The sequence below is a fragment of the Astyanax mexicanus genome, chromosome 4 (genome assembly GCF_023375975.1).
Source record: "Astyanax mexicanus isolate ESR-SI-001 chromosome 4, AstMex3_surface, whole genome shotgun sequence".
Lineage (NCBI taxonomy): Eukaryota > Metazoa > Chordata > Actinopteri > Characiformes > Acestrorhamphidae > Astyanax > Astyanax mexicanus.
This window is the reverse complement of record NC_064411.1, coordinates 53296706-53318325: the sequence shown is the minus strand read 5'-3', so window position 1 is coordinate 53318325 and position 21620 is coordinate 53296706. Positions and strand designations below refer to the sequence as shown.

The 21620-nt window shown below is 36.2% G+C and overlaps 1 protein-coding gene across 2 annotated transcripts; it reads left to right on the top strand.

Annotated features, from left to right (window-relative positions):
• Nucleotides 1–163: 163 nt before the first annotated feature.
• LOC103033646 (transferrin receptor protein 1-like) lies at nucleotides 164–21435 on the top strand. Of its 2 annotated transcripts, none has more exons than XM_049476582.1 (17): nucleotides 164–305; nucleotides 1753–1921; nucleotides 3302–3491; nucleotides 4604–4826; nucleotides 5584–5706; nucleotides 6775–6870; nucleotides 7868–7998; nucleotides 9798–9967; nucleotides 10053–10172; nucleotides 10825–10910; nucleotides 11710–11773; nucleotides 14059–14123; nucleotides 14231–14301; nucleotides 14387–14471; nucleotides 15601–15831; nucleotides 17592–17744; nucleotides 19379–21435. In XM_049476582.1, the coding sequence occupies exons 2-17, from the start codon at nucleotides 1756–1758 to the stop codon at nucleotides 19619–19621; spliced, it is 2217 nt and encodes a 738-aa protein (XP_049332539.1). In that variant the 5' UTR covers nucleotides 164–305; nucleotides 1753–1755; the 3' UTR covers nucleotides 19622–21435. The 2 variants fall into 2 exon arrangements, with proteins under 2 accessions (XP_049332539.1, XP_049332540.1); XM_049476583.1 differs by having other exon boundaries at nucleotides 167–305; nucleotides 1710–1921.
• Nucleotides 21436–21620: the final 185 nt, after the last annotated feature.

The window sequence follows — 21620 nt, the reverse complement described above, 5'->3', positions numbered from 1 at the left end:
TTATTTATTTATTATTATTATTATTATTATTATTATTATTATTATTATTATTATAACAGAACTTTGCACTTTTTTCACTTTTTCACTTTTCACTTTTTCACTTTTGTTTGGGACTGTTTTTCCGGGACTTTTATTGTGGCGGGCGGTGTAGGGGAGAGGAACTGCGGCGGTTCACATGATGACTGTAGTGGAGAGTGGGAGTTTGGGAGTTTGGGAGTGAGGAGTTTAGCAGCAGCAGCAGCAGAGTGGGACCCCATTCACCCCTTAAACTCCCTCAATCTCTCACTTAACTACTGATAAACTGGGTAAGAACTCTGAATTTCTGTATTTACTAAGCTTTAAAATAGAGCAGTCAGATATTTCACTCAGCTGGAGATAGTCAGTGTAAAACTGCAGGTATGGAGAAAGAGGGAAAGAAGGAAACTGGAGGTTAGATTTTGCTGAATCCTCAATAAACTAGAAAAAGGCAACTGTTACACTTATAAGTATATTTTTTTATGCATGGACATGATTAGAAATATCTTATAAATAAACTCAGTAGTTCAGCAGGAGTTTGTACTGCAGTAATATAACCCTCTTTAGAGGTATATTAGAGTTTAATACAATAAAAGATTTTTATTTATGAAACTATAAAACTCGATATAACTCTGTGAACGACGCACTGATTTGTGGATAGGGACTTGAACCTGTGCTGCGGTTTTGGGTTCAAATCTCTATCTGGGTGGAGTTTCCATGTTTTCAACTCCATGGAGTTTCTCAGTTCTGGGGTCTTGAGTTTAAATCAATATGTGGTTTGACTTTCACCTCCCTGCACTGGTGTCTTGGGTTTAAGTTCTTGTATGGGTGGAGTTTTATCCTCTAGCACTGGGGTTTTGGGTTCAAATCCCTATATGGTTGGAGTTTCACCTCCCTGCACTGAGGTCTTGGGTTCAAGCCCCTATCTGGGTGGAGTTTCACCCTTTAGCACTGAGGTATTGGTTTCAAGTCCCTATATAGTTGGAGTTTCACCCTTTAGCCTTGCGGTTTTAGGTTCAAGTCCCTATCTGGGTGGAGTTTTACCCTCCAGGACTGGTTTCTTGGGTTTAAGTCCCTATCTGGTTGGAGTTTCCCCTCCCTGCACTGGGGTCTTGGGTTCAAGTCCCTATATAGATGGAGTTTCACCCTCTAGCACTGGGGTTTTGGGTTTAAGTCCCTATATAGTTGGAGTTTCACCCTCCAGCACTGTATATTCAATGTTTTTTCATACTGGCAAGAATATTGATATTGCAGAAATACCATAAAAAATATCATGATATTTTTAGGGCTTTATTGCCCACCATTAATGGTCGGCCAAGATTTTTCCCCCTCAATTTCTTTAGCAAGACAATGGTCGTCTTGGAGATATGTTTGGGGTAGTTATCGTGTTATTATGTTGGAAAACCTGGGATCCTGCTCTGCTTCATTATGTCACCGTACATGTCGACCTTCATGGTTCCACCAACACCATGCTTCAAAGTAGACAAGACATGTTTGTCTTTGTACACCTCAACTGGTTTCCGGCTTTCTTATGCATCATCTTTAGAAGAGGCTGCTTTCTGGGACAACAGCTATGCAGACCAATTTGATGCAGTGTGTGGTGTTTGTACTTAGCACTGCAGGCTGAACCTTAATCTAGAAAACACCTATAATGTATAATGACTGTATAATATAATAATGCAATATATCTTCAGGTCATCAGAGACACATTTCTACACTGACTTTTATCTGCTGCAGAACATGGAGGACAACAACAGTCAAGTAGAGCTGGTGCTTTCCTCTGACCTCAATGAGGAGGAGGGATCATATTATCACTTCCATCAGTCACCAACCAGCAAACCCAGACAGTTCTCGCCCAGAAACATCTGCTTAATGATCTCGGCCACTGTGTTCGTCTTCATCTTTGGTAAGAAACTGGTAAAGTAGCCTGAATTAAACGTTAGTTTGGGAAACACTTAAGACGGCATGCCATTTATTATAAAGAGTTACATTGCCGTTAAAAAAACACTTTTTGTTCCTTAAAGAACAAAAACAAGACCAAGGTAGGAACCATATATGTACCGAAATGAAAATATTTGGCCAAAACAAACAACATGAATTTTTTTACTTTACCACTTTTTCAAGACTGAGTAAATAGTCTAAATGTATTTTTATGTATTTCCAGCAGAAAAACAAAAAAGCACAATACATTTACATTTTAATCATGAATTTTCCTCTACCTTCTGTTTTAATGGTACATTTACCTCAGTACTGCTGTTCTCATCATATTTTTACCTCAGCAGTGCTATTCTAATCATACATTTACCACAGCAGTGCTGTTCTGATTGTAAATTTACCTCAGCAGTGCTATTTTAATCCTAAAATTACCTCAGTACTGCTGTTTTAATCGTAAATTTGCCTCAGTACTTCTTTTCTAATCATAAATTTACCTCACCACGGCTGTTCTAATCAGAAATGTACCTCAGCAATGCTGTTTTAATTGTAAACTTAGCTTAGTACTGCTATTCTAATGATATGTTTTCCTCAGCAGTGCTATTCTAATCATAGTTACTTCAGTAATGTTGTTCTAATTGTTAATTTACCTTAGTACTGGTATCTCATCATAAATTTACCTCAGTACTGCTATTCTTATAATAAATTTACCACAGCAGTGCTATTCTAATTGTACATTTACCTCAATAATGCTATTCTAATCATAAATGTACCTCAGGACTGCTGTTCTAGTCATACATTTACCTCAGCAGTGCTATTCTAATCATAGTTACCTCAGTAATACTGTTCTAATCGTGAATTTACCGCAGTACTGCTATTCTAATCATAAATGTACCACAGTAGTGCTGTTCAAATTGTAACTTTACCTCAGCAATGCTGTTACCTGTTACCTAGTAATAATCATAATTTCATCTTAGTAACGCTGTTCTAATCATAACTTTACCTCAGCACTTCTTTTCTAATCATAAATTTACCTCACCACGACTGTTTTAATCATAAATTTATCTCAGGAATGCTGTTCTAATTGTAAATTCTCCACTTCTGTTCTAAATATAAATTTACAATCTTTTGGTAAACAAACAAATGTTTTTTTTACAATAGAACTAAATATGCTAATGTCATATTTTCCCAAACCATGCAGCCTAACCAAGCCCTACCATCATTTTTTTTTCCTGATACAATAAAATATTGTCTATTTGCCCACCCCTTCTTTTTCAATGGGAGAATCACTATAAATTTTCCCCCAAAAATATTTCCCTGTTTATAGAGCAATATGATGTCCCCTGTCTTTCAGGAGTGCTGATTGGCTATTTCACTCATCCAAAGGCAGATGGATTTTCTCCCAGCTGTGCAGAGACGGTTTCTCCTGATGGTGATGAGGATGATGATACCAGAGTTCTGACTACAACAGTCTTGGACTGGAGCAATCTTACAGCCTTATTAAAAAACACACTCAACACAAAGAGCATTGAAGACAGTCTCAGGTAATCACCTGAGATTACCTATTAGTGCCTAATATTGTTTACCATATTTTTTTGCATCATAAGGTGCGCTATCAATAAACGTCTGTTTTCTGGTTTCTGGATTATAAGGCGCATTATGTTAATAAACACAGAAAACTGTTTATTTGGTTGAGGAAAACTCTTCCGTTTTCACTAAGGCTAGCCAGACAGTGCTACACTGAGGAACCCTGAGTGTTATGGTAAGCCAGGGCGATATTAGCTAGCGGTTTGTCCCACACAGCTTGTTTCAACACGGAAAACAAGAAGGCTACAGTCAGATATACTCACCTCTGAACGGCAAAAAAGCTAACTTGGGCTTAGCATGCTTAGCAGGTAATGCTAATGCTGCTCCAGCAGTGCTAGCCGGGGTTAGCAGCAGGCTACAGGCTGATAATACTCACCTCTGCGTGGCAGAAGAGCTAACTAGCGCTTAGCGCACTAAGCGGGTAATGCTAATGTTGCTCTAGCCTCCTGTATAACTCTGTACTTCAGTGGAGTGGCTTTACTGCTCCTTAATACCTGACTGGTAAAATTCATATATATTTGACCTGTTTTAAAGTTTGAAGATCTAGGAAAAATAGTTAAAAGTATTTTTATCAGTATGAAACTTCAAGTACTTGCCTTAATTAGTTTAATCTACATAGAATATGAAAATTGTTTATCTCACATATTTGCAACCACCTCCCCGCTAAAACAAAACTAAAACATTTTATTAAAAATTGCAATATTATGTTTAAATGTTATGTAAAACTTTTGTTTTATATGTTGGTCTTTTAAATGTAATGAAACATAAAAAAAATTTTGAACATGTATTTTTTTTTTTTTATGAAAAACGAGTGAATAATCCTAATTGAAGCATTACCTGTTAGAGGTAAGGAACAGCATTGCAATAAATATTGCTAAAATAAATAGTAATGGAGTTAGTAAAAAAAATTACACTGCTTGTAAGGATTTTTTGGGGGGTTTCAGACATCTTTTGGATAATTAAACATGCACTGGGTCAGATCGACCCCAGAACACCATTGAAAGGTTGTGCAGATTGCTAAATGCAATTTTATTTGATACAATTAACATTTATTTATGGTAATTTCCAGGCTTTTCTCCAGTGACACTCATGAAGCAGGATCTTTAGGAGATGAGGAACTGGGGGAAGAAGTTCTCAGGAGATTCAGGGATTACAGCATGACCCCCTGGACTGATGAGCACTTCATTAGTGTCCTGGATCGGTTTTCTAGCGGCACCAGCAGAGTGAATTTCCGTGGTGCTGAGTTTGATGAGTCAGGCTTTCTGGCCTACAGTGCGAAAGGCTTAGTGAAGGTTTGTATTACAGTAATTTTCCACGAAACTTGACCAACAAACTGTATATAGACCCATAAGAGAGCTGTAGAATTAAGTACAAATAAGCCCACTGTTCTATCAAACATTGTTTTACCCTAATGTGGAATTCAAATCAAATAAATTCAGAGTTATTATATAGCGATTCCAAAAACAGCATTTTCTCAGTCAGTTTTATAAGGTAGAGTCACTTGAATTTCAGGTTTTCAGTTAACAGCTGTGCTGAACTCATCAAGAGTTAATTACTTGAATTTCCTGCCTCTTAATGTGTTTGAGAGCATCAATTGTAAAGTCGAATCCGAATCCGAAAAAGAAGAATTTCAAGAACTTTGAAAGACCTTTAAAAACATTATAATGATGAAACTGGCACTCATCAGGAACAACCCAGGAAAGGAAAAGTTTAGGAGGATAGAGAATAAGTTTATCTCAGAAACCGTGACTATTTTAATATGTTTAATACTTTTAAGTCACTACATAATTCCTTATATGTGTTCCTTCATAGTCTGGATCACTTCAGTATTCATTATTTACTATATAGAACATTTTAAAATAATAAAAATAGATACTGGCCACGGTCAACAAACCTGACTAATAAAAGTGATCTGCAGCCTTCATCTAAAAGCATTCATGTTATAAATGTTATACAGTCAGATACTATTATATACTAAGAGCTGCTACTGAGAACTTGACTTTAATCCATTTTGCTGTTTATGAATAGTTAATATACAGTATTTTACAGGGTGCTGTTTTATACGCCTATTATGGAGAAGTGGGCGACTTCAAGCAGCTGCAGGACTTAAACATCAGCACTACAGGACGGATCGTCTTGGTCAGAGCTGGGAAGATCAGTTACGCTGAAAAGGTTGGTGTTAAAATTGTAGTTTTTAATTCAGATGTTGGGTACCGAGGGTTTTTAGTGAACTTGGAGAATCTGCTTTTAGCTACAGAGCACTAGTGAGCTGGAATTATTCACTACAGGAAACGTTGAAGCTCAGCTCAAAAATGGACACATAAAAATTTAAGTATTTTAAAAATATAAAATGAAAAACAGATAAAATGAAGTAAAGTAAAATTATAAAGGAAAAAATATTAATTAAATATTAATTATCTAAGAACATAGGAATAAAAATAAAAACATTAGAATAAAAATAAATGAATTGAATAAATAAATAAAAATAAATTAAAAAATGTTAAAAATAAAAAGATAAACTTATTTAAAACAATCACAGGCTTTCTGGTGGTGCCTAAAAAAATAATAATAATAAAATGGTTAAGTGATCCCAGTGAGCTGAAATTATTCACTACAGGAAACGTTGAAGCTCAGCTCACTGGGATCACTTTTTAAACCATTTTATCATTTTTTAGTTTTTTAGGCACCACCAGAAAGCCTGTGACTGTTTTAAAGGAGTTTATCTTTTTATTTTTAAAATTGTTTAATTTATTTTTATTTGTTTATTCAGTTCATATTTTAATCTAATGCTTTTAATTTTGATTAATATTTTCTTAGATAATTAATATTCATTTTTATCATTTCTTATAATTGTTTCCTTTATAATTTGACTTTACTTTTACTTTTATCTGTTTTTCATTTTATATCTTTTTTTAAATACTTACATTTTTATGTCAATTTTTAATGGTCTTCTTAGAATTTCCTATTTTTATTAAATGTCGATTTTAAAAACTGTATTTCTTGTATTTACTATTTTTTACTATTATGTTCTAATTATTAGTTCTAATTTCTTATTAAATGTTTTCAATTCCTTTTAAACTCTAAAGGCTCGGCTGCATTGTAAATGAGGGTCACCCTCAATGTAATCCCGAGTGAAAATAAAGGTTGATTGATTGCTTGATTGATTAATTCAGATCCTCTCAGTTATGTGATGTGATTGAGTTTGTTTGAGTTTATTTAATTTTTTTTTATCTTTATCAGGTGGCTAATGCAGCTGCTGTGAACGCGAGTGCGGTTCTGATCTACCCGGATCCTGCAGATTACTCATTTGATGAGGGAACAGATCTGTTTGGACATGTAAGTACCTGCTAATATTATTTATAATGCCAGAAATCACAGGACACTGGTCAAATCTGTTATAGCAGCACAAGGTGGACTTGTTTGCGAAGCTATTTTTAATGTTCCTGTTTGCGAACCTTCGCACGTTCGCTGCGTTTCCACCAAAAAATAGGTTCCTGAATCAGGAATGTTCGTTCACAGTGGGAACCGAAGAATAATAGGTTCTTTAGTGCAAACTTTGACAACATTTGTGGGCGTGTCTGTTTGTACAGGAGCAAAATTAACATTCTACATACCAATTGCCAAATGCGAAAATGTCGTCTTTGGTGACGTTTTTGATGATTCCACTAAAACTAAATGTTTCGCTGAAAAGCACCACGGTTCTTATAAGCCCGATTGGAACTGGTTCAAGATCTGATTTGTCTATCTTGACAGTTCACATTCACTGTAAATGTAAGTGATCTGTATCTGTAAGTAATGTGAACGAATCTGTTCCTGAAACGCCTCACATGCTGCACATTGATACCTGTATAAACGTCTCCTTCATCTCCAACAATGTAAAAAAAAACCTAATATTAGAGAGACGAGAGACTCGTATCTTTATAAAGGGAAATGGATGAGTTAGCAGCTCATATGTGGAGCATCTTTTGCTGGAGTGGAGAAACAGGAAACAACTGGTCTGAAGTGAGTTCATGTTCAGGTCGAGGAGGAGAAAAGGGACAGGTGGTTTGCTTTTGCTGTTTTTTTTGCAGCTATAGCTGCACAGCTGCACCAAGAGATGTGTTGTGGGTACGAGAGAGAAGCACGTAGCACTAATGCTAATGCATAAAAGCGAAAAAGCAAAAAGACGCATGAATTTCGTTTTGACCGTTCACATTCATGTCGCATGTCTGTGGATTGAATACGTATCTGAGGGACTTGGAGCAAAAAAATCTGATTTGAGTCACTTCAGCCTGGTAATGTGAACGTAGCCTTTGTGTAGCTCTTTTGGTTTCTGGTTTCTCTCTGTGTTCAGGTTCATCTGGGCTGTGGAGATCCCTACACTCCAGGATTTCCATCCTTCAAGTTTCCTCCAGCCCAGTCCTCAGGCCTGCCCACCATCCCCGCCCAGACCATCCGGCCCAGTACAGCTGCAGCTATTATGAGGTACTGTGATCTACAGAGGTTCCTGTAGGGTAATTGAGTGTTTGAGTGCTTAGTTCTATAACCTACTGAAAGAGAAATACATGTGTATATGTTATGTGATGCTATCTAGTGAGTGACGTGAATTCTGGCCTGCATGCTCATTGGAAGGCAATGCAAATTAAATGTGATATAAGTATAAGTAAATAACTTTTTTGAACTATTTTTAAGATTGATTTGCAACTTACCAAATTTTTTGCACTATAAGGAGCACTTAACATCCTTTAATTTTCAGGTATTAAGGAACAGTAACTAGCATTAGTCGCTAACCCTGTCAAGCGCTAGCTCTTTGGCGGTTCAGAGATGAGTTTTATTGGCTTGTAGTCTGCTGCTAAACCTGGCTAGCACTGCTGGAGCAGCATTAGCATTACCCACTAACCGTGCTTAGGGCTAGCTCTTTCACCATTCAGAGGTGTGTATCTCAGACTGTAGCCTGCGGCTAACCCCAGCTAGCACTGCTGAAGCAGCATTAGCTTTAGTTGCTAACCGTGCTAATCACTAGCTCTTTCGCCATTCAGAGTCTGCGTGTTTACCGTGTTAAACCAAGCTACGTGGGATGAACCACTAGCTAATATCGCCCTGGCTTACCATTATACTTAGGGTTCCTCAGAGTAGCGGTGTCAGGGGGGCATTAGCCGCTAACTATCACTAGCACTAGCGGTTTGCTGCTAATGCTAATGCTGCTGCACCCAGCCTTAGTGGAAATCTGGAAATCTAAGCTTACTGTAAATAAATGGAAGAGCTTTACTCACCAAAATAAACAGTTTTCAGGAGATAAATCGTTTGACTTAAAAAAAAAAAAAAAATATATATATATATATATATATATATATATTAGGAATTAGAGTTTTGTTCACTTAGCTTAGCTTGGCTTTACAGGTCTCGCAGCTGGGTGGATTGAATTAGAAGGAAAACATGTCGACACCCCTGTTCGTAGTAGGTTTGTCATGATATATATATATATATATATATATATATATATATATATATATATATACAGAATATATAACAGCATGGCCTCCATCCACATGGTTGGGGATGGTAAAGGCATGTGTTAAAAGCTGTGCACCTCAGTTAAAAGTCATTTAAATGTCGGATTAAAGGGCCGATTACTGTTGTTTTGCTGTTTTCCTCGGGTTTTGAGAATGAAACTGAAACACCTGTCATCATTTTAGTGTGGGATTTTAGGTTTCATGGCTAAATTGGAGCAGCCTGGTGTTCAATCTTCATTAATTGCACATTATTGCACCAGTAAGAGCAGAGTGTGAAGGTTCAGTTAGCAGGGTAAGAGCACAGTTCTGCTCTAAATATTCCAATGCACACTATAACATTGTGTGACATACCAGAGTTCAAAAGAGTACAAATTGTTGGTGCACGTCTTGCTGGATCATCTGTGACCAAGACAGCAAGTCTTTGTGATGCATCAAGAGCCACGGTATCCAGGGTAATGTCAGCATACCACCAAGAAGGACCAACCACATCCAACAGGATTAACTGTGGACGCTGTAAGAGGAAGCTGTCTGAAAGGGATGTTCGGGTGCTAACCCGGATTGTATCCAAAAAACATAAAACCACGGCTGATCAAATCACGCAGAATTCAATGTGCACCTCAACTCTCCTGTTTCCACCAGAACTGTCCGTCACCATAATAAATTATTGTAAATCATCGCAGAAAAAAGAACATTTGCAATGTAATCATTTTCCAATATCGTGCAGCTCTAGTTAAATCCTTATACTAAACTAATATAGGTGTTTTTAAACAGGAGAATGGGTGGTCCTGACCCTCCTCAAGGCTGGGGTGATGGAGGTCTCAGAGACGTTCAGTACAGACTGGGTAACAGCAGTGATATGGCCTCAGTGGAGGTGAACATCACCCTCACCGTGAAAAAGATCCTGAACGTGTTCGGAGTGATCAGAGGCTTCCAGGATCCAGGTACACCGTGGCTCTGCACCCTCACCATCACAGGGACTCGCTGCTGCTTTCAGATCTTCTCCTAATCGCTCTTTATCTGCTGCAGATCGCTACGTGGTGATTGGAGCTCAGAGGGATGCCTGGGGTCCTGGATACGCCAAGTCTACAGTCGGCACCAGTTTGCTGGTTGAGTTAGCCAGAAGTATTAGCGAGATGATCAGCAAAAGTACGTTTTTTAAGTTCTTTTCACATAGTTTTTCATGTTTATACCCACGTGTGTGCTGATGTGTGGTTGGAAATTAAAACGCCTTTCACACCTTAGTACCTAACTCTGCCTTTCCTCTTCCCTTTTTTTTTTTTTTTTTAAATAAGGAATCATGTAGTAATTTAAAAGTGTGAAACAAACCAAAATACTCTGTGAAGAAGCATTTAGGTGCTCTTGTGGTTTCTGAGGCTGGTAACTCTAATGAGCTTATCCTGTACAACAGCGGATACGTTTTAATAGTTCAGAAATCAATATTTGGTGGAATAACCCTGGTTTTTAATCACAGTTTTTTTTCATGCATCTTGGCATCATGTTCTCCTCCACCAGTCTTACACACTGCTTTTGGATAACTTTATGCTGCTTTACTCCTGGTGCAAAAATTCAAGCAGTTCAGTTTGGTGGTTTGATGGCTTATGATCATCCATCTTCCTCTTGATTATATTCCAGAGGTTTTCAATTTGGAAAAAATCAAAGAAACTCTTTTTTCCCCAGAGCTGCATTTTTAATTTTTCATTAACAAACAAATATTTTAATGGGTCTTACTCTGTGGTCAGTGTGAGAAAAGCTGGCAGTCTGTAAAGTTTGAAATTGCTTTTCTCTTTTTCTCCTGAAGATGGATTCCAGCCAAGGAGGAGTATAGTGTTCGCAAGCTGGAATGCTGGAGAATATGGAGCTGTGGGCGCCACCGAGTGGCTGGAGGTATTTTTTTTTTTTTTTGTGATCAGTTATTCATTTATTTTTATTATTATTCACATTATAAGCAGTTATATACATTGCAATTATCCCCAATTGTCAGTTTATCAAAAGCAGTGTAATATACAGGGGTTGGACAATGAAACTGAAACACCTGTCATTTTAGTGTGGGAGGTTTCATGGCTAAATTGGAGCAGCCTGGTGACCAATCTTCATTAATTGCACATTATTGCACCAGTAAGAGCAGAGTGTGAAGGTTCAATTAGCAGGGTAAGAGCACAGTTCTGCTCTAAATATTACAATGCACACAACATTATGGGTGACATACCAGAGTTCAAAAGAGGACAAATTGTTGGTGCACGTCTTGCTGGAGCATCTGTGACCAAGACAGCAAGTCTTTGTGATGCATCAAGAGCCACGGTATCCAGGGTAATGTCAGCGAGATACCACCAAGAAGGACCAATCACATCCAACAGGATTAACTGTGGACGCTGTAAGAGGAAGCTGTCTGAAAGGGATGTTCGGGTGGACAGAGTAAAAGAGACCTAAGATCAAAATCTGTACAAAATATGCACATAATGGATAAGGAATAGGGTGCATGAAATAACGCTTACAGAGTGTTAAATTATGGTTTGGTCATCAGAAAGATTAAGTTCTTTTTCCCAGAAGGATGTGAATATTTATATTGTTAACTGCTCTGCTGGAAAAATGTTATATTATTATTATTATTATTATAATGCTATAACAGCCAGATTAACTAGTTTACTTTTCAACTTTGTGTGTTTTGTTGTTTTTGGGTCTGCAGGGTTATCTGTCCTCTGTGAATATGAGAGCGTTCTCCTACATTAGCCTGGATGGAGTCGTCACAGGTGTGTGTTCAGTGTTTTATGAGTGTAATGTGTTTCACAGTGTTTGTTCAGTATCGAAGTTCATAGTTGTTTAACCCTTGTGCTGTGTTCATATTTTTGTTTCTCGTTTACTTTGTTACTTGTATTTAATTCAGCAAAATTAAGCAATTCTACATTAAAATGCTTTACACATGCTCGCTTCACCTAAATTGCAAGCAATATAAACAGCTTACATGGTTAATATTTGCCCTTTACATTTCTTATGTTACATTTCTTTCAAAAAGTGCTACTCTTTTTTATTGGTTTTTTAATAAAATGTAAAAGAAAATGAATTAAACTCAAGATATGAGTAGAAAATTTGTTTAGTTTCAAATTTACAAATGAAGCAATGTTTATTAGCCCTTGGCCAAACATACTGTATGTAATATAAATGTGTGTGTGTGTGTGGGGGGGGGGGGGGGGTACAGTGTGTGTTTATCGAAAATGTGTTTTGATAAATGTTTTTCACAAAAAATGAGCCAATGCCAATGAGTTTGAGTTAGAAAAAATATTTTTTTAGTATCATTTGATGAAAAATGAAAACGGGTCCCACAGACCCGAACACCACACAAGGGTTAAGTAAAGAATAGGGCGCTGAGTGGGAGATCAGCAGTCATCAGACATCAGCAGTCAGACGTTCATTGCTATCTTGGCAACACAGGTACGCAGGACACTCGGCAGTGCACAAACCCAACCTTTACCTCTCAGCAGGTCAGTTTCCTCTGCTGAGATGCATTGGACACGTCCAAGTAGATGCGGTTTTAAAATTACAATACGCCAAAGTCAGAGCTCATCTGGTTCTTAAAACCTACGTTCACAATGTGGCTCAGATCAGATTTTTTATGGCTGTGTGAACATGCCAAATCCATATGTGGTCCTAAATCTGATAAGTATCCGATCCATGGACATGTGACATGTATATTAACGGTCAAATCAGAATTCATGCGTCTTTCTGCGTTTATGCTTTAGCATTAGCGCTACATGCTTCTCTCTCCTACCCACACTGCATCTCTTGGTGCAGCTGTGCAGCTATAGCTGCAAAAAAAACAGCAAAAGCAAACCACCGGGTCTTTTTTCACCTCCTCGACCTGAACATGAACTTCAGACCAGCTGTTTCCTGTTTCTCCACTCCAGCAAAAGATGCAGATTTGTTGACATTACACACAGATACAGATCACTTACATATACAGTAAATGTGAGCCGTCAAGATAAAAAAATTGTATCATTCTGGCTTGTAGTGTGAACGTAGCCAAAGGGAATGGTGAGTGACACACTGATTGGTTTATTGCATGTTAAGTCCAATAACCACCAATTATTAATTTAGATAATTAGTACATCCTTAATCAATCAATCAATCAGTCAACCTTTATTTTGACTCGTAAGTACATTGAGGTCCACCCTTATTTTCAGTATAGCCGAGCATTTACACAAACAGGGATTGACATGACAAAGAAAATAATCACTAATTATTTAAATTAATTATTTTTAAAATAACATGTAATAAAAGATAAAAATAGATACAAATAAAAATAAGAATAAAAACTTGAACTTGGTTTAATTGATAAGAAATTAAGATCAAAAATAGATAAGATTAATACAATCAAAACAGTTCAAATTAAGCTAAAACTAACTTTTATATAGTACAGTAAAAAATAATAACAATAAAAATAAATGCATAGAAAATAATTTTAATAAGAATAAAAATAATCAAAATAAAAGAGACTAATCAAAATAAGGTAAAAAGCAATAATAAAAATCTATAAAAATAATAATAATGAAGGACATAAAAAGAAAAAGGAAATAAAGAACTTAGAGAAGAATTAAATAATAAAGGAAAGGAATAAGAATAAATATGTTTCCTGATTTCTGTAGGAAATTCCAGCTCACTGGTTCTCTAGCAGATTAAAAGCAGATTTTTCCAGTTCAGTAAAAACTGTTGGAACCTGGCAGGTGATGCAGCTTTTAGAGCGAGTCTGATATGTACTGTTATTTGCCTCTCAAGGTGTACTTTTCCTGTGGTTATGATAGCAAAGACACGCTGACACGTCCTAAATCAAGCTGATAGTTTGCAGTTGACTAAGCTAAACTAGTATTACCAGTATTTGGATCTGATTGTGGGCTAATTATTACAGTAGCTAACTGGATTTTATGTTTTTTGCAATGTTGTGTTTCTTTTAACCTGGTTTTTCTTTTTCTATAATAAAAGTCTTTAATATTTGAAGCTTTGTTAAACTTTGTGATTATTTTGTGTCTAATCTTTTGTACAGGTTCCTCTTTTAAAGCCAGTGCGAGTCCACTGATGTATGATTTAATTCAGAGTACACTGAAAGAGGTGAGACTTATACTGTAAATGCATGTTTTATTTATTTTTACAGTATAAATTAATTTAGAAATGGACATTATTGAATAAATAACTAAATAAGTAAATTATTACTGCAGGTATCTTCTCCCAGTGACCCCAGCAGGAGTTTGTATTCAGAAGTGTCTGGGCGGGACTGGGAAGCTGCAGTGTAAGTGTGTTTTAAGCTGTTCAGAAATGTAAAATACAGTTTTTTGCAGGATATTGTAGGATATTATTGTATGTTATTTTATCAGGATGGAGCCGATGAAGCTTTCAGATGCTGCATATCCGTTTTTGGCGTTCTCTGGAATTCCTTCAGTCTCAATCCGCTTTAGTTCAGTAAGTATTAATACTTTAAACTCGCTGGAAAGAGGTGCAGAAATCTGCTTATTTTAAAGGACTGTCACAGATACTCAGTTAAAAATGTTTATTTATTAAAGGAGCCAAATAATGCCTTTATTGAGTATTTAAGTTGTTGTTTTATGTATAAATCATAAAAAAAAAAATTAAATGTTCAGATGCAGTTTTACAAGCCTATTTACAGCTCTGTTATTTGAACTTTTATTATTATTGTATAATATTATTATATTATTAATTTTCCACCATGCAAACAATTAATACAAATGTTCTGTGAAATCCTCTAAATAAATTATAGACAGAATTTTTGCCTGAAACTGAACGAAATGAAACATTTGGTTGAAGACTCAATTACCAAACACCTAACACAGTTTTAGCAAGTTTGCATGTGTTTTTCGTGCTTTTCAAGAAATACTAAACATTTTATAAGTAATCATCATTTAGTAATTTAAATTTCCAGTCATGGGTTGTTCTTAGCAGTGCTATTCTATTCATGAATTTACCTCAACAGGGCTTTTCTATTCATAATTTTACCTCAGCATTGCTATTCTATTCATGAATTTACCTCAACAGTGCTGTTGTAGTGATGAACTTATTTCAGCAGCGCTATTCTATTCATTAATTTACCTCAGCATTGCTATTATGAATAGAAATTTACCTCAGCAGTGCTATTCTATTCATACATTTACATCAGCAGTGCTATTCTAATCCTACATTTTCCTCAGTAGTGCTATTCTAAATCATACATTTACCTCAGCAGGGCTATTCTAATCATACATTTACCTCAGCAGTGCTATTTTAATCATAAATGTACTTCAGCAGTGCTATTCTAATCACAAATGTACCACAAATGTATAGAACTACTGAAGTGTATGTATGATTAGAATAGGTATAATTACTATTAAAATACTCAGTGTTACTTGTATATCTTTAATTTGTAGTTTTGTAGTTTCTTTTTAATTGAAAAGCAAGAAAAACACATGAAGGCTATTTAATTAATTGAATCGTGAAGAATTTAGCCTTTGCTGCTTTAAAAAACCTTATGTTATTATGTTATGATACAGTAAAATTAAATTGAATTATAAAGTCAACTGTTATTTTTTTCTTTCAGAATAAAGGAGAATACCCGTTCTTTGACACCATGTTGGACACCAGAGAAAATCTGATCAATAAAACTTCCAACAAATTCCTGACGCTGGTTAAAACAGCAGGAGAGATAGCCGGTCAGATGGCTCTTCGGCTGGTTCACGATCACCTGATCAGACTGAACGTAGAGAAATACACTAGCATCCTCCGCAGCAACGTGGCCCTGATCAACCGAGACCTCACCGGTCTGCAGGCGGTGAGATTTACTGTTCAGTAAAACAGGGTCAATTCTAGGAGTATCAGAAAATATTGGGAAATAGAAGTATTCTTAAGAACACAGTATTGATTTTTAATCATTAGCTAAAATGTAAAGATTGGTGTCAGAGGTGGTTTATTTAAAGCTGTGTTAAATCCCACCCACTAGATAACACAGATTTTTATGTCTCATGCGTATTATGGTGTGTTTTACAGCAATACAGGTGCATCTCAAAAAATTAGAATATTTTTGAAAAGTGACTTTATTTCAGTAATTCAGTAGAAAATGTGAAACTCATATATTATATAGATGTATTAAACACAGAGTGATCTTTAAGTGTTTATTTTAAGCTTTTATTGCTGATGATTAAATTTTGGTTTACAACCAATGAAAACCCAAAAATCAGTGTCTCAGACAGTTAGAATATTATATAAAACCAATTGGTACCAATTGGCATCTCCATAAACGTTTTTCAGCAGAGAGACAATAGAGATGCAGATTTCATTTTCCAGCAGGACTTGGCACACTGCCCACACTGCATACTAAAAGTACCAATTGGTCTTATTATATAATATTATAATTTTCTGAGACACTGATTTTTGGGTTTTCATTGGCTGTAAGCCATAATAATCAATAATAAAATAAATAAACGCTTAAAATAGATCACTCTGTGTTTAATACATCTATATAATTTATGAGTTTCAATAACTGAAATAAAGTAACTTTTCAAATATATTCTAATTTTTTGAGTATCAGTTCTTGCCAATACAAAGCCATAGTCAGTTTATATAAAACCGGATTTTGTTCATTAGACTTGATGAAGATGATTTTTTTACTCTCTATTTGTATTAATGAGGAAAAAATCACTTCATATTACTAATTTTTCTCATTTTACATCACCTTAACAAACTGGTAGGCCTGTCACAATAATTTTTTCTTTTGCAAACTTGTTGTCCCTGAAATGATTGCCATAAACAACGTTATTGGCATTTTAAGACCGTTAAATGGCACAAATATAATGATAATATCATAAACGGAATTACATCCTTTTAAAGACAATAAACTTTCCATTCCTGTTCACCCGAAAAGTTCTCAGTTTTAACCAGAGTAGGTTATAGTAGGTTCTTCATTATATATCCTCCTGAGACCCAGACTTTTGCTTAATGTGTATTTTAAAATTATTCTAGCTATTTGAGATTAGCAGGAACTACCAAGTATAAAAAAAAACTACAAAAAAAAATATGTCCTTATATGGGGACAGTAGTAAAAAGATTAAAAATGATCCTTGCCATTTGGGATCAGATGGACCGAACTCTACAGTAAGTAAAATTAACTACTTTTAAACATAAAATTCAATGAGAATTGTTACCTGGACCATTTATCTGCCTGGACTGGGTGTAAAAACATTTGATTGGGATTCCCAACATCTTTTTTTAAATCAATTGAGTATAATGTTATTATGTGAACACTAGTACACAGTATCTCTATATGAGAGCAAAGAGTCAACGTTTTTATAAATGATCATATAATTTATTATCATGGTGCAGAGAAGCAGAAATTGAATGTCCACTTATGAGGACGTAGGGTCTCAAGAGGATATCCCTGTGGGTCTGCCCTACACCATGACGTGCAGCCCCGGTCTGTCCCAGCTGGCCCGCGTTGAACCGGCATAAAAACGTAACACAATGTCATTTTTTTATTATAATATCAAGAATATAAAGAGTTGCTATTAATTATTATATATATTATATATGTTTCAGGCTGGTCGTATTCCAGAGGTTGTGAAAATGCAGTGGCTGATGTCGGCTTTAGGCTCCTTCAGTCGTGCTGCCAAAAAACTCACGACCAGCATCGAAGAAAGTGATCTGGAGGAAGTCGAGCAGTGTCGCATCATCAATAACCGAATCATGGGGGTAAATTATACTTTTATTAATCAGTGCAAATTATAGTGACTTTTACAGTGCCCTCCAAAAGTACTGGAAAGGTGAGGCTGATCCCTTTATTTCTGCTGTAGACTGAAAACACTTGAGTTTGACATTAAAAGATAAATATAAGACAAATTATCAACATTTTAGCTTTTATTTCCAGGTATTTGTTACATCTGGATCTGATACACAGTTCAGAACATTTTAAAGTATTGAAACTTGTGACTATCAGGTGATATATTGATTATTCAAACAGTAAACTGCCCTGAATGTCTGAATGTTCAGTTTCTGATTTGTTTTTTTTTTATTTGTGAAGACTGAGCGTTTATAGTTAAGAGGAGTAACCAACATAAAAATAATAGAGCTATGAGAGTCTATGAGTGAAAAAACAAGCAACTGTAAAGCTGAGAAAAGATGGAAAATTAATCAGAACCATTAGAGCTTAAATATCAGCCATAGCCAGAACAACCGTTAGGAATGTCCTGAAGAAGAAAGTCATCACTGGTGTACTAAGTAACCGATCAAAATCAAATCTTTACAGCAGTGATGCTCCAACATTTAATAGAAAGTCTTCCTTGGTCAGTAGAGACTTTGTTACTCAAGCAAAAGCAGGATAAACTCTTTATAATACTGTAATTTTAGGTGCACTTAAAATCCTTTAATTTTCCCAAAAATCACTAGTGCTCCTTATAATCTGATGCTACTTATGTATGAATTTTACCAGTCAGGCATTAAGGAGCAGTAAAGCCACTCTGCTGAAGTACAGAACTATACAGAAGTTTTAGTGTATTAGTATAGTTCTCCAGCACAGAGACTGGAATAGCATTAGCATTAGCCGCTAACCACGCTAGCACGTTTGCCATTCGGAGGTGAGTATATTGGACTGTAGTTGGTGTCTTTACCGAGTTAGAACAAGCTATGTGGGACAAACCGCTAGCTTATATCGCCCTGGCTTACTAAAACACTCAGGGTTCCTCAGTCTAGCGCTTTCAGAAGGCGTTAGCTGTTAATGCTAATGCTCCAGCCTTAGTGCTGGAGAAATTCGTGATTCTAAGCTTACTGTAAATAAACTGAAGTTCTTTACTCACCCGAATAAACAGTTTTCAGGAGAGAAATCTGTGTAGATTAACATCCAGCACTCGTTTGACTTATATATAGAAATATATATTTTTTAATTACAGTTTTGTTTTACTTAGCTTGGCTTTACTTATACATTACTAATATATGCGCCAGATAACGCTGTGTCCTGCACAAACACTGTGTTTGAAAGCGCAGTGTTTCAGAGTGTTAAAGCACAGATATTCGCAATGGAACACATATTTACTCCCGTGCCAGACAGCTCTGATCAATCAGAAGGTGTGTTTAGGTTTATGCCTGTGTGAAACCATACCAAACAAAGGGAGAAACGCTTCAAATAAACGAACTAGAAACAAACTACAGGTGTGAAAAATGCCCTTATAGTGTCCGTAGTGCCTTATAATCCAGTGCGTCTTATAGTGTGAAAAATACAGTATGTTTTTTTTTTTTTTTTTTTACAGGAAATAACCAATAAACAGGTGTCCTCACAATACTTTTGTTTATATTTCTAACAGACTCCATGTATTTTTTCTCTGTATCTACAGGTGGAGAGGAACTTCTTGTCTCCGTATGTCTGTCCACAGGTCAGTCCGTTCAGACACATACTGCTGGGCTCTGGATCTCACACTCTGGGGGGGTTAAGGGCTCACCTGACCGCCATAAAGGAGGGCTCGGCCAGCGCCGACCTCGACCTGCTGAAGAACCAGTTCGCTCTGACCACCTGGACCATCCAGAGCTGTGCCAACGCACTGGCAGGAAGCGTGTGGGAGATGGACAACGAGATTTAGGAGGAGTGAAGGATGGAAACTGATTAATGCACTAATGCACAGATTCACCACAACGTCTTACAGTGATGCTGCGTGACTCTGACTACGTTCACATTACAAGCCACTTTGCTCAAATCTGATTTTTTTTTCTCAGATCGGATTTGGATTAGATCTTGAAAGTTCTGTATCTGTGTGTAATGTGAACGAATCTGTCCCTGAAACGCCTCACATGAGTGAAGTTAGGCTACATTCACATTCCCAGCCTGAAGTGACTCAGATCTGATTTTTTCATGGCTGTGTGAACGTGCCAAATCTGATTTTTTTCAATCATATTTGAGTGACTTTGTCTACTTTCATATTACCAGGCGGAAGTGACTCAAATCTGATTTTTTTGCTCAATGTGGCTCAGATCTGATTTTTTTCATGACTGTGTGAACGTGCCAAATTCGATTTTTTTCAAATCAGATTTGAGTCACTTTGGCTACGTTCATATTAAAAGCCACATTGCTCAAATTAAATTTTTTTTCCCTCAGATCAGATCTTGATGGTTCACATTCACAAATGTAAGTGATCTGTATCTGTGTGTAATGTCAACAAATCTGTCCCTGAAACATTGCCTCACATTCTCACACTGATAACTGTATAAACCTCATATTTTAGAGACGGCTCAAATATGTAATATTTTTGAGTGGCACTTAAGGTGGTAGTAAAGGTGAAATTAGGCTTCATTCACATTCCCAGCCTGAAGTACACTCAGATCTAATTTTTTCATGGCTGTGTAAACGCGGCAAATCTGATTTTTTCTTTCTTCAATCATATTTAAGTGACTTTGTCTACTTTCATATTACCAGGCGGAAGTGACTCAAATCTGATTTTTTTTGCTCAATGTGGCTCAGATCTGATTTTTTTCATGACTGTGTGAACGTGCCAAACTCGATTTTTTTTCAAATCAGATTTGAGTCACTTTGGCTACGTTCATATTATAAGCCACATTGCTCAAATTCAAAATTTTTTTTTGGCACTTAAGGTGGTAGTAAAGGTGAAATTAGGCTTCATTCACATTCCCAGCCTGAAGTACACTCAGATCTAATTTTTTCATGGCTGTGTAAACGCGGCAAATCTGATTTTTTCTTTCTTCAATCATATTTAAGTGACTTTGTCTACGTTCACATTACGAGGCTGAAGTGACTCAAATCTGATTTTTTGCTCAATGTGGCTCAGATCAGATTTTTTTCATGGCTGTGTGATTGCGCCAAATCAGATTTGTGGGTACAAGGGATGTGTGGGTATGAGAGAGAATCACGTAGCGCTAGTGCTAATGCGTAAAAGCGTAAAAAACTCCGGATTTGAGTCACTTCAGTTTGGTAATGTGAATGCAGCGTTAAATTTGACTTTAAAATTTTGGAAGAACCCTGTAATAGGGGATCCTCCTAATTAAGCAGGACTTGCTGCTCAGTGGCGCCTAGGTAATCAAAACTTTAATTCCTAAAAACCCTTTTTCTGTCAATGTGAAACAAGCTGGATGTTAAACTACACCGATTTCTCTCCTAAAAAGTGTTTAATTGGGTGAGTAAAACGCTTCTGTTTATTTATATTAAGCTTAGATTTCCAGCATTTTGATTGAAATGGCTGATGATAGCGGTATCAACACCAGATCGTTTTTACCTTTGGTTGTGTTACTAAATCAAAAACAGCTATCATCAAATCATTTTCCCACACATTTTAATGTATATTAAGGTCATGCACACTGATTACGGCCTTTATTTTGTTACTCTGCTTCAAGAAATCTGTTTTATTTTGAATTTTGTGTCCAATAAATGATTTTTTATACTGTTGTCTTGTTTATATGTGTTTTATCGCATTTTGGGTCAGTTTAGTACTAGAATTTTCCTTCTAATGGGAAATCCCATTCAAAATATCTAGACTTAAAATCCCTATTTGCATCAATCAGTAATACAGGTGCATCTCAAAAAGAGTATCACTGAAAAGTGACTTTATTTCAGTAATTCAGTTGAAAATG

What these genes read in the sequence shown, in the direction of transcription:
- LOC103033646 (XM_049476582.1), top strand. Translation starts at nt 1,756, where the DNA reads ATGGAGGACAACAACAGTCAAGTAGAGCTGGTGCTTTCCTCTGACCTC. An exon ending in ACAGCTGCAGCTATTATGAG is followed by an intron (nt 7,999 to 9,797) that starts GTACTGTGATCT and finishes GTTTTTAAACAG; the next exon opens with GAGAATGGGTGGTCCTGACC. An exon ending in TCTCAATCCGCTTTAGTTCA is followed by an intron (nt 14,472 to 15,600) that starts GTAAGTATTAAT and finishes TTTTTCTTTCAG; the next exon opens with AATAAAGGAGAATACCCGTT.